Genomic DNA, 13,671 nt, shown 5'->3' with positions numbered 1-13,671 from the left:
TTTTTGATAGATATGAAATTATGTCTGTAATACGCCATTATTTCTTTATGTGTCTACAGGCTTGATGTTTTATACTTTGTTGAATGGAACTTGTTGAACATAGAACAAGAAGACAACAATGAAGAACACCCTAATAGGAAACACATATAAGACAGTATAAGGTAAGGAAACTTTGAGACAGGACAAAACTTTACAGACAGTTGCACACTAATATCCTGTAGTGACTTGCAGATTTATAAGCGCATCTGATAAAATTATTTCTGAGGTGATTCTTATTAGAAAGAATCAGGTCCCAAATGTGACATTAGGGTAAACCAGGTGTCTAGATATGATTTCTTTCAGTTTCTAGCTGCTATACATTTTTTTCTAATGTTGTATTCTGTTAGAAGTTTAAGCCAGTGCAGCAGTGCAGAGGGGATATTTTAGATCTTTCCAGTATAGTAATATGACCTTTTTGGCTATTGTTAGTGATATTAGTACAAATGGTTGGAGATGTCAGGGTATTTGAAGTGATGATAGATTACCAAGTGATGTGATTCATCTCTAGTATGCATTTTATCCTGGAACACTTGGTGTCAGGCGGGAATACACCCATCAGTCTACCACAGGGCACCGTGCATACACACATTCGCACCTAGTGGCAATTTAGTGTAGCCTATCCACGTACCTGCATGGTTTTAGGTGGTTGGAGGAAAATGCAGAACCCAGAGGAAACCCACACAGAAACGGTTAGAACATTCAAAACTGCTCAGAGACAGTAAGCTCAGGATCAAATTGGGGACCTCGAAGCTGTGAGGCAGCAATGATACCCACTGTTCCACCACACCACCAACAATAAGTAAGAAGAAAGAAAACACTTTTGAGCTTTAATCTACTCATATATTCAGATGTACCCAGTCCTGTGAGTTCGAGGCCACTGTTGTATATGTACACATATATATTTTCATTGAAAAAAAAAAAAGGTAAAGCCAGGTATATGTTCAAAGTACAGAGAGACAAATTGCTTTATTTAAAATCTTTCCACAAAGCTAAATGAATTTCAATACATCATATATCATGTACCTTAATGTTTCATACAAATTCATAAATACAAACCTGGGTTTTGGGAAACAATCACTTAACATATAGACACAACGTGTCTATCCATTAATGGGTTCTCTACCTGAAAGCATTACAAATTATTGTAATTTCTGCAACTAAGTCACAACTAAGCCATGCCAAATTACAAATAAAAAATTCAGAAATATGATAAACTAACACAACCAGCTGACAGTGTAACAGTCCAAAAGATCCTATGCAGCTATTCTAAAATATTTTGTTTATAAAACCATTTTGCATAGTTTTGAGTCTTAAATATGCTTCACAGTCAACATTAGCAAAGAGTTGAATATTTTACACTTAAGGCACCTCAGCAAAAGACAAATTAATGCCAGCAAGATTGTGTAATGTAAAAAAAAAATTTCTCAGACAGAACATTCACATTTGCCAAGATAGGATTTCACTGTATCACTTTAAATCCTCATTGTATACAGTGATGTTCATCAGCACATTCATTTATTCATTCTCTTTAGTGGCAGTCAGAGTACATGCTCTAATTCCTGCATCTACAGTGCTGTATTCCTGTTTAAGTAACTGATTTCTCAGTGTGGCTACTTTAAGCTATGAGCATCCATCCGTTGCTGATTCCGGACTCTGGAACAAGTCTCTCACTATGATCTCGCTCACTGAAAAGACAGAAAAGAGATGATAATAATGATAAATATTATTAAATCTGTAAGAGATTACAGTGAATCATTTATTTTCTTTTTGGTGATTTGGTTGTGTTTTTGGTGATTTTTGGCGATTTGGTTTTAAACAGGATAAAAATGCATTAGCAGTGAAAAGAGCTTGTTTTTGCTGTGCCCAAAAAAGCTGAATATTATTAAAGGAAATCACGCAAGTTATGGTATGAATAAGTAACTTCACCCTTCTACTGTGTTTAGTTCAGAATACTGAAGGAACTTATAGTACAGACTGAACCAGTCTGGGGACTGAAAAGGACAGAATTTACCACATTTCTACTGACAGTCCAAATGAACTCATATAATTCTTTGGGGTTTTTTTTTGCATTTGTATTTCTGTACAATTTTAGAGCCTTCTCAGGGCAGGGTTGTTTCCGAAGTCTCACTCACACAGTGCTTATCTCTGTATGTCTTCCTGTATCTGAGGGCAAGCACAAGTCTGGGTGCATCATATTACAGTTGCAACTTGGATATGAGGTGTAAAGACACAAGAGTTAAATATATCACTATGCTATCTTACTTTGCTATGCTTATGTCTTTAACTGCACTACAGACAGAATTGAGCATTGGTCTGTGACGGTTCTAAACTCAAAATTTACATGAGTCTATTTACAACATGTTGTAAAACACATACAAATAATACATGACTGAACATCTCTTCATAAACGAGTCTTCCCCAGCAAAGTACATTAGAATTACAGAGTGATATCTTCATAACTATAAATTTGAAGTGCATTCATATTTTTTTCAGTAAAAGATAGTGGGAGACGACGAAAAACAACACACACTCAGGGTTACACACGTGCCTACTTGCAGCGAACGGGGTTACAATAAGGAACAACAGCACTCAGTCATCGGGGGGGGCGCAAAACAGTCCATTGCACCTGTCCTCCCAAACACAGTAAAATGAGGCATAGTGGCAGAAGGCCAGGTAGAGTGGGTGAGTGTATGCTTCTGTTTGCACACAGCACTAAGGGGACAGGGAGGATGCATCTTACAGAATTATCTCTTAATTAAACTACAGCAAACAGATTGCGTGTTTGTGACTACTCCTAGTCATAAATTTACCAGCCAAACTGTAATCAAGGTCACAGATGGAAAGAAGATGGGCGAAGACAATACGTAAGGACATTATTTTGGTATACGCCACTCAATATCTAAGGAGGAATAAGCAGGATTCTCTTGACTCATGTTTATCTCTACGGTGCACTAACAGTACATCAGTAACTATAGAAGATTAAGCCCTGTGGTATATTTAGCTCACAGTGACTCGATGCAATACTCCATAAAGGCCTATATCTTTCCCACCATGCTGCAGGGCTGGAGACTATAATTAGGTGCAAACCAAACAGGTTTCCACGCACTGGGGGTGGCAGCTGTCTTTGCTTGAGTGTAAACAAACACAAGCATATGGCCTATCTTTTAGAACAATGGGTGGGTATGAATTTGTATGAACACATGTCCCAGTCCAGCAATCGTTGCTGTAATAACCTGCCGCACAGATCTCATTGAACTAGAGTGAGGACCAGGAACAGTCACCCACAGTTCTCTCACATCACCCTAGCCACTTCCTCCACCGTTTTCCTGTAGCTGCCCGCATCAGATTTAAAACACTGATGCTTGCCAAAAGCCAAAAGCAGACCAGTCCTCACATACCAGCAGGGACTCATCAAACCCCATTCTGCACCACAACCCCTTCAAACGTCTAGCATGGACTGACTCAACTTGCTATACCTGAAGGTACATGGAAGACTAATTTAATTAAAAACCCCTGACTTTTGTGTTTTTCTCGCTGTACTAATGCTGCATTCGACTTATCCCGGAAGTAAGAACTCAGAATTACTCAGCTTTCAATCTCAGTGCGTTCGAACTACAAAGTGGGGAAAAAAACGGATGCCTCAATGTTCGTCTTTTATTAGAAACAATCTAACCAGCTAACTGTGATGACTGATGTACAGTAAATTTGACTTCTCAAACCACGGAACTATATAGTCAATGTTATAAATTTAGCTAATATGTCTGTATGTTGATTAATCTGTAGCAAATACTTGTGTATAAAGCATAACTCATTTAAAGGTAAGAAGTGCTGCTTTGTTTAGTGTTCATGCTGTGAGCAGCCATGTTGATTTGATGTCACTTGCTAAACTCGGGGTGTAGGACACTGTCCTGAGTCCCTGAGTAGGAATACCGTGTTGAGGGGTCGTTTGGTTTTTCCTAGTCAGAAGTGGGAAATTATGACATTTACTCGAATGCAGCATAACTCCTCCCTAACAGGGTTTTTAGCTTATTGATATTCTAACACTCTGACCTATTTTTACTAGCATGAGGATATGTTTTTGATGGAGACAACACAGTACTTCTGTAAGTCGCTCTGGATAAGAATGTCTACCAAATTCTGAAATGTAATATAGAATGTAAGTAGATGAAAATATCACAAATAACCTGCACCTTACTAGAATACCAGATTCATACCATCATCAAGAGTGATATCCTGCAGCCCGATGGACTGGAAGGTGAGCTCCTTCTCCTTCTCCTTCTCCGGTTCCTGTTTAATGTTAAGCCTCTGTCCATCCATGGAGTGGTTCGATGAAGCTCCAGCTCCCAAAGAGCTTATGGTTCCACTTGTACCAGCTGGGGACAGGGCTGTATTAGACTTTGGGTTTACAAGAGCCTCTCTGTTCAAGTGTGAGGTAGAAGGCACTGTGGTGGAGGCAAGAACTTCCAGAGAAGATGAGGATTTTGGAAACACCACCAGCTCCCCAGAGTCATGAGCAGATCCATAGTTATTGAGGCTATCTGGATCACACTGGGTTGTACCTGAGGTAGGGCTGAGGTAGCCCTCATTATGCCTCTGACCAGAGACTTGATTCAAGCCATGAACACCTCCAGGAGTGTTCTGATACCCAATTCCTAGTACAGAGCTCACATTCTCAGACATAACAGCTGATAGTCTGCCTCCTTGCACTGAAGCAGCATCACAGGGAAGACTGAGCTGTCCATTGTATGATAGGTTTTGTTGAGGTCCCTGATATGAGGAGGGCTTTGCGAAATCCAGTGATACTGGGTGTAATATTGGGTGAAGCCCAGATGCATCACTGAGGCTGCCATCTGGAGGATGATGTCGACTGAGATAGGGAGAACCCATAGGAGAGTAGCTACGCTGAGTGGAGGATGGAACACAAACCGGGCCTGTAGAGTAGAGCCACTGCTCCAAAGGGCTGAAATGCTCTGCTTGGTCAGAGGTTGTAGTATCTTCAACACTGTCATATTCCTGCTTTACCTGCACTGCTTAAAAAGACAAAGCCTTGTTAATATAGGAAAGTCAGTTAATGTGAACATAATTCATTTTCCCAATACACCAATACAAGTTTCAACAAAATAAAGCCTTGATTGCCTAAACAGCTCAGTGCAAAAAAAAGACAAATTCTAACTGATCTAATCAACTTTAACATTATTAGTATTCTTTGCATTACATCTTTCTACAATACAGTTTAAAAGCAAAACTTTTATCTCAGTCTTATATACATATGTGTATTGTGCTGTTACCTGGGACATAAGTAAAGCGCTGTATAAGGCTCCTCTTCCTTTTCCCATTGCTGACGTAAAACTGTACCTGCACGGACGACCCCAAGATCCTCTTATGATATGGAGGGATCTTCACCACAATGCTATTCTACAAAGGTAAATAATTATGTTTAAAAGACCATCCTTATTTTACCAGTACATGCATATATCTAATAATAATCGTTATCTGAATAAACATTTGCACTTTTTTGATGAAAATATATTCAGTTTGAAAAAAAAAAACAATAAAGTGAGAAACTGTTAAACAAACTAGGAGAAACGTACATCTCTACTCTTTTCATGAACTGTTTTTGCGTCCACTTCCCACTGAGTTCTACCATCTGCAATGAACAATAAAACATCAAGCCTTTAATAAAAGAGACAGAAAGTCCTTTGGGTGAAAAGAAGCACTTGAAGCAAATAGGAAACATGCTCTAAGAACACTGCATCTTTTCATAAATCATTTAGGCAGGCAGCTCTGTGGATGCCTCTTACCATGGCCTTTTTCCAGGAAGATGACCTTTGACTCTGGGGTGATGTTTGGGCCGGTGATCAGCAGCTCCTGGCCTCCCATCACAGAGTCACAGGTAGGGCTGAACTTCTCTATCTGAGGAAGCTCCTGAGCTGAGCGCTGGGCTGAAAAATAAACAACACCAGAGGAAAGTGTTAAAAAGGTAGCTATGATTCATCATAGCATTATTATTGCTTATATGGATCCTCATTATAAGTTCTATTATGTAAGGAATACGAAAACATGAAGTGTTTTATTTGATCATTTTATAGTTACATTTAGTGTTGTCAAAAGGCCACAAGAGAAGTCCTGTTATCATTTATCTTATAGCAGCTATAAACAGACATTCCCTCACCAGCCTTCCTTTTTTCTCTCTCTTGAAGTTAATTACGCAAAAAAAATGCAGCTTGTCATGTTACAGAGAAACTCCTCTCTACTGAAGACTCTACGATCGCGAAAACTCTCTGACCCTTATAAAGTGCTGATACCTGAGACTCCTTCCATAAACATCAAATAAGTGTCTCCTTACAGAAAATATCACCATTATTCATGATCATACATTTTAATTTGTTAAATAATAGATTTTTTTAATGCTTATTATTAAAGTACAAGTCATCACACAAGTCGCTGTGAATGAGCTGTTATTACAAAACCACTAACACATTAGAACAAGTGCATTAATATAAACCTGTGATTCGAACTATAGCTGGCACTACTGTCAGAGCTGCAGTGATAGGAAATTAATCAACACCTTCTGACCAACAGCACTGTTGTAAAATATATTATTGCACATATGCCAGCTTCTGTCTTCATATTATCTCCAGCCTTTGCTTTGATTAATAGTATATACTCACAGCACTCTATAGGAATGGAGGCCACTTGCAGCGAGAGCACTTTTCCGTTGGCCTGGGGAATGTGCACACGGAACACAGCTCGCACACGCGTGTTCTTACGCCCGATGTTGGTTTCTCCCTTCCGCAACTCAATGTCAGAATTTCTGAGCTTCAGTATCCCAGCACAGTCAATACTGCAAGGGAAACGTCAAATTCATTCCACAAAACAATTAGCAAAATCACCTAAGAGCTTGATTGTACAGTCTTATCAGAAATGGCACAAGCTGCCCACAGAGCATGCTTTTAACACTTATTAACCATTTATACATCCCAGACTATTTATGTAGAAAAGATAATAAGAGATCTAGCCTTATAAATCACTTAAAATTGTATAAAATTTTTTTAGAACTTTGCAAAAGTAGGGTAAATGTAACTCATCAGTGTTTATGACAAGCACCTGGCAGACATGTTGTTTTCAGGAAGAAGAGGAATTTCTAGGATTTTGGTGCTGCTAATCACCATCTCCTGGCTTGGAGTGGCCACAGTTTTTCCTGTTATCCTGTGCACCTGATAAAATGCATGCGGTCTCACATGACGATCGTCTGCTGTCCCAATGAACATCTGCAGGCTGACTGGTTTCTCATTGTAACCAAGTAGCTGTCAGCAATTCAAAAAAGAAAACATGACTAAAAATACAAATTCCAAACTATTGAATTGAAAACACTCATTCAATTTTTATTATTTATTCATTTATATGTACTGCTGAATAATACTGTGTTGAAAAAGTTTTGCTGATATGATAAAAGCATGATAAAAAAAATCAAATACTAAAAAACAGTTTCCTTGTAATTTAGTGACTCACTATGCCGGTGCAGTGCATTTCTCAACCATGTGAACAAGTACAGACAGACCACACTAAATAAAAATGAAGGGTAATATTACAAATGAATGTTAAAAGTGCAGCTTATCTAAGTCATCATCTGTTCCACTGCTGGTAATGCCTCACCATAGGATCTTAGGTAACCAATGTAAACAAACTCATCAACAAATACAACAGTAACTGTTCTTGGGAACAAAGTAAAAATAGCTGAATTAGGCTACACCAGATGGTGAGTGTGTAATTCAATGACTCGCTGGATAGTTAACTGTATGAACATGAACAGACTACAGTCCTCCAATAAATACAAGAATTGAAAAACTTGGATACATACATAAATTAATATCATACAGTTGATAGTAAGTAAAAACTGGTTTAAAATGAAGAGATGCAGCTTCTGTCATGATTTCTGCAGTGCAGTTAGGTAGAGATTTTAGCACAAGATAAAAGCCAGATAATGTCAGATAAGAATTCAAACAAGATCACACACTCAGAATGAAAAAAATAACGTTTCAGTTGTGGATTATACTCTGTCACAAATAATTTTAGTGCAAAACACAGTGGAACAAATAAGGTGTGTGCCAATAACCCTCACTAGATTATTGCCATTGAAATTGTCCAGTAAAGTGGATGAGTAACAGTCATCTGAACTTACAATGAGCTGAAGCACAGAACACAAATGTAGTATGACATAGATTTTGAGATTGTGTTTAAATGCCATTTTACCAATGTCAGACCATTTGTTTGCGCCAGTTTGACCAGAGACCTTTACATGGCAATAGCAGCAGTGCTGAATCAGTGACCTGTGTATGCCATGCTATATTTACATCTATTTGCATGTATTTACCTACAGTGCCTGGCACATTGTTTGATTGTGGATAATAAAGATAACCTCTGAAATATGAATTAGTATCCTTAGTATGTGTTATCCAATAGAGGAAGTAGCCATCCTGTGCTCCTAGAAGAAGATATGATCCATTTCTCGCCCATGCCCATATAAGTTTAGATCAGTCATGGAGTTCTAAGCTAATCTACTCTAAAGCAGTCATACCTTCACAACAGGGTGTCTTCCACATGCTGATTTAATGGCTCCTCGACTGCCCTCCGTCTCATAGTGGGCTCTGTGGTGGGGTTTGGGTTGGACCTCCAACTTTAGCTCACACTGACCATACTGGCTGGGCAGTGAACAGTCCAATGAGGGTAGAGATGTGGACCTTAGTGACATATACAGAGAAGTAGGATGAGCAAAAAAAAGGCATTCAGATGATGTGGTGAAAGGTAGAGCGGAAGGGTCAAACTATAATATTTCACCACACTGTTCTGTATAACAGATTTCATCAGTAGAATGACTAAACAACATTGCAGAGGCCTATTACTTAACCCATAAGTCATTTTTTATCTTAAAACCAAATAAAATAAAGCAGTGAACATAACATTTAAACAGTCCTATACCTGAACAAAGGAGTGTTTGTTTGCTTAGGTTTTCCCCAAGTAAAGGGTGCAGGGACCGACAAGTAGTGTTCCACTATGTCTTCTTTTTTCAGTGTTGGCAGCGACACTTCTACATTTGAATCCAGCGAGGGGGATACAAGGCTATTCTCCTCGAGCCCTGAATCCCCATGTCCGGGCAGCAGGGCCATACAATCCTGACTGTGGTTACCCTGAAAAGTCCGTCTTGTTTTGGAGGGGATGTCCATGTCGGGTGCACAGGCCTGGAAGGAGCCAGCCATCATGGCAGGACTTCCCAACCAGGTCTCATCAGTCACACTACCTCGAGGAGAGTGAGACGGGCTTGGGGTTGGAGAGCGATGAGGCGAAGACGAGCCTGGTATACCATCGGCACTGGAATACGGGCGTTTCCCATACGGCGAAGTGGGACGAGAAGAGGGTTTCGAGGAGGATGATGAGTGCGGCCGGGCACTGAGCCAAGTATCCTCATTAACACTAGTGCGAGGTGACTGATAAGGTGAATGATGGGGCGACAGTGAATGAGAGTAGGGGCGTTGCTGTGGATGATAACGAGACCAAGGATCCTCAGTGTACACGCAGCCTGGAGAGCCAAATGGCGACACCATAGGAGACACCTGTGGAGATGCCTGGGGTGAGGCGAGAGGAGAGGGCAGAGGAGAGCCCTGCGGTGACACCAGTGGCGATGTAAACCTGAAACTTGCTGCCGCTTCAGTCAGCTCAGCCTCCACGTCGTCATAAACGTGGGAGAAAGACTCGCAAGAGGAGGCATCTGAGAGCCAGCTGCGAGAAGACAAGCTACTGCAGGGACTCGGGCACAATGCCGAGGTGTCTCTATAGGACACATCTAGAGGTAAATACAGCTGGTCCCTGGCTGTTAGAGGACCAGAGGCTCCTTCTTGCTCCAAATGGACCCCGTGTTGCTGGGCACCCAGATCTTGTTGGCAGGTCGCTGGGATGGAGGTAATCTGGATGCTGGGGCAATCAAAAACACGGCTTGGAGAATCCACAGGATTGGATCCAGAGCTAGAAGCATAGCTGCTGGTAATAGGGCCTTGGGAGTGTGATGACTGCATGACACATTGCAGCTCTGGATGCTGCTGGAAAACAGGCTGTTGGAGTGCAGTGAAGAGGTAGCATGACGGGCCATTATCTGCACCAACATCTACAGCAACAAGGGAAAATGGGTGTTAATTGTGCATTAGCGCATTGGATATAGACAATTTATGGCTTTTAATTAGAATGACGATATATAGTAGAACTGAGATACACTATTTTGGCCAGTCTTAGAAGTCTTAGAAGAATAAGTATAAGCAAATTTAACAAATATTATGCCAAAACGTTTTATGTCCATTACAAAAAGGTAGGTGGCCTTCTTTTAATGGCCACTTGGATAATAACAATTTATCATGAGTAACTCTTATTAAGCCAACACACAAGTGAGCAAACTAAGTGCTGTCAACAGTGCAACAGCAGTTTACTATAAATAACACTATTCACACATACATACACACACACACACACACCAAAACACCAAACACAGTATTCTAGGTGAGAAGTCAGAACAAACTATCAACAGACTGATCAGTTGTAGAGCAGGCATGCACAACTCCAGTCAAGGTGGGCTAGAAGCCAACAATGTTTGACGATTTCCTTGTTCAGACACCTGGTTGAAACCACCAGTGGGGAAATCACCAAACTTTGCTGTAGTCCAACCCTGCAGGACTGAAGGCGGTCGTGCCATAGAGAAAAGGGCTCTGAAAAAGTACTCTCATAATGCTGCAGCAAGTGTAATTCAGAAGTGATTTCACCTTAAATTTTTGTATAATATGTAAAAATGAAGGGCTATATATAAATGAAGGGCTAAACAGAAAATAATTATATGAAATCTGAACATATATTTATAAATCATGAATATAATTATAATTGTGAATATATAAATGTAAATCAGAATATATATTTATAAATCATGAATATATAGTTATAAACCCTGATTATATATTCATACATTTTATTAGGCATATTCATAAACAAGCTCTTAATTTTTCCATATTTGACTAAACCATTAAACATGCTTGGTGTAATCAGTTTTTGTTTTTTGTCTCAATAAAATCATTGTTTATACAGATTGTTGACAATTTCCCTAGCCATCTCAGTCATGCTGAATTCTGCAGAAAAGCTACATAGCATTAACTGTTAACTGACTATGAGGACCTACGGCCAGCCTTTTGTAAAGTAGAGGAACATACTCCCTTTGGTTTAGATAAGTGATGCGCACTTAAAATAATTATAAAATCATACAATATTTGTATTGATAAATGTCTATGGAATGTATAGGCCTACTGTTTTCTTAAAAAAAATTCAATAAGAACATCTGTCTATTGACAAGACTGATCATAAAAATATATTTATATTGAGAGGTAGACAATATATATTCAGATTTGCATTTATATATTCAAAATTAAAACTTTACATTCAGAATTTATTAAATATATATTCAGACATAAGCACACACACCGATCAGCCAGAACATTAAAACCACTTGTCTAATATTGTGTAGGTTCCTCTTGCGCCGCCAAAACAGCTTTGACCCTTCGAGGCATAGATTCCACAAGACCTCTGCTGGCACTAAGACGTTAGCAGCAGATCCTTTAAGTCATGTAAGTTGCGAGGTGGGGCCTCCATGGATCGTTTTGTCCAGCACATCCCACAGATGCTCGATGGGCAGTGTGATGCTCTGGGCAATGCTCTGCTGGGAAACCTTGGGTCCTGGCATTCATGTGGATGTTACTTTGACATGAACAACCTACCTAAACATATTCCCTATTGGCAGTGGCCTCTTTCAGCAGGATAATGCACCCTGTCACACTGCAAAAATTGTTCAGGAATGGTTTGAGAAACATGACAAAGAGGTCTTGACTTGGCCTCCAAATTCACCAGATCTCAATCTGATTGAGCATCTGTGGGATGTGCTGGACAAACAAGTCCGATCCATGGGAATTTACATGGGCTTACAGGTGCCAGATGCCACAGCACACCTTCAGAGATCCTGTACAGTCCATGCCTCAAAGGGTCAGAGCTGTTTTGGTGGCACAAGGGGGGCATACACAATATTAGGCAGGTGGTTTTAATGTTATGACTAATTGGTGTAGAGAGAGAGAGAGAGAGAGAGAGAGAATTTTTCCCAACAGACAAATCATTTTTAGAGCATGAAAGTAATCTCAACCTTATTCAATCATTCATTCATGTTCAGTACATGCTTTATCCTCGTCATCCGGTACCTATCCTGGGAACACTGGATGTGAGGCACTAGTCTATCACACAGCATCATGCACACACTCATTCACACCTAGGGGCAATTTAGAGTAACCAAATCGCTTGGGAAACCGGAGAACATGGAGAAAACCCACACGTCCACTGGGAGATCATGTGAAACGCCACACAGACAGTAACCTGAGCTCAGGATCAAACTGAAAAAATAATAATAATAATAATAATAATTATAATAATAATAATGTCAGCGATTTTCCGATATAAGTGAGACCACTGATTGTCGAAATGATGACCAGTGGTTTGTGAAGTATAGCCAGACTGTGAGCAAAATTTATTTATTTAGTTACTTACTTGCTTATTACTTATTTATTATCACAGCTAAGCACACTAGGGCCTATTATTGTTACAGTTATTATTTAATAATAATATAGTTATATAGTTATAAGCCAAACTGACTTGTCCCTCGAACAGGTCTGTAATTATGCCAGTGTCAGCAGTGTTTATTTACTGATCTAAATCTTAATAACGATTAAAATTATTATCAATTTTAATCTGATCCAAGTTTAAGAAATCTCAAGGAAACTTAAATGCTGGTAAGATCATACAACCAGGTTTCAGATCTACATTTGAACACAGTGTTGTTTGGAGGTCTGGAAAAGCTCAGAAAGCACCAGTAACCAAGTGTAAAAATGTTACAAAATACTATGCAGTCTAAAGAAACATGCCTGTACCTTGACTCAGTGTGATGTGGACTAATTATAAAGTACTACTGTCTGTTCTTGTCATGTAAAGCATGGAAAGCAGTCATAAAACCTGCAGTAAGTATACTTTTTGCCACTGATATGCAGTCTGCCCTTCAGTAGGTCAGAATATCCGCTGGTACTGATTATTATTGTAGTATTTACAGTAGCAGACCTGGTTTGTGGTAACCATAACTATTTGCTGTATATAAATACATTAGCGGAAGTCTGTTGAAAAAAGGGGGAACTGGCAGCCTTGGTGCCCTGCCGTAGCCACTGAACTGAGTCGTTAAACACAGAAGCTTTTCATGATTCAAAGTGAAACTCTAAGGCAGGTCTTCCTCTGTAAGTGTTGCACAGCTGGCGCTGAAGGGAGGAGACGGCTGCATGTTCAGCATGGGGTGCTTTATTTCATCACAAATCTCATTAATGCCTTAGTAGGAATGAGTCTTAATATGGATAGATTGTAAGACTAATGCACTAACCTGTGTGGCCTGAGGCCGTCGCTTGACTGTCCTCCCCAAAAGTCAGTCTGAAATCCAGCTCCTCGCCTCCGTACTTCGCAGCAGTCATTGCATCTGCGCTCGAGCTCGCTTTAGAAATTTTTTTTTTAATGCTACCTTAT

At 39.7% G+C, this 13,671-nt stretch overlaps 1 protein-coding gene across 3 annotated transcripts; it reads right to left on the bottom strand.

Moving 5' to 3' along the window:
- Positions 1–975: 975 nt before the first annotated feature.
- Positions 976–13,664, bottom strand: nfatc3b (nuclear factor of activated T cells 3b). Of its 3 annotated transcripts, none has more exons than XM_026919435.3 (10): positions 13,532–13,664; positions 9,019–10,198; positions 8,618–8,780; positions 7,147–7,346; positions 6,711–6,883; positions 5,841–5,981; positions 5,631–5,686; positions 5,328–5,454; positions 4,230–5,069; positions 976–1,724 (listed from the first exon to the last, which is right to left on the bottom strand). In XM_026919435.3, exons 1-9 carry the CDS (start codon positions 13,617–13,619, stop codon positions 4,234–4,236), a joined length of 2,964 nt encoding a protein of 987 aa, XP_026775236.1. In that variant the 5' UTR covers positions 13,620–13,664; the 3' UTR covers positions 976–1,724; positions 4,230–4,233. The 3 variants fall into 3 exon arrangements, with proteins under 3 accessions (XP_026775236.1, XP_026775234.1, XP_026775235.1); XM_026919433.3 differs by having other exon boundaries at positions 4,254–5,069; XM_026919434.3 differs by having other exon boundaries at positions 4,254–5,066.
- Positions 13,665–13,671: the final 7 nt, after the last annotated feature.

The sequence above is a fragment of the Pangasianodon hypophthalmus genome, chromosome 9 (genome assembly GCF_027358585.1).
Source record: "Pangasianodon hypophthalmus isolate fPanHyp1 chromosome 9, fPanHyp1.pri, whole genome shotgun sequence".
NCBI classification, from domain to species: Eukaryota; Metazoa; Chordata; class Actinopteri; order Siluriformes; family Pangasiidae; genus Pangasianodon; species Pangasianodon hypophthalmus.
Note: the sequence above shows the minus strand (reverse complement) of the source record. Positions and strands in the feature narration are given on the sequence as shown.

Bases quoted from the DNA above. Each gene is read 5' to 3' on its own strand.
- nfatc3b (XM_026919433.3), bottom strand. From the start codon at position 13,619: ATGACTGCTGCGAAGTACGGAGGCGAGGAGCTGGATTTCAGACTGACT. The intron at 10,199-13,531 runs GTTAGTGCATTA...TTGTTGCTGTAG, and splicing joins GACGGCCTCAGGCCACACAG to ATGTTGGTGCAGATAATGGC. The intron at 1,725-4,253 runs GTATGAATCTGG...CTGTCTTTTCAG, and splicing joins GGATATCACTCTTGATGATG to TGAGCGAGATCATAGTGAGA.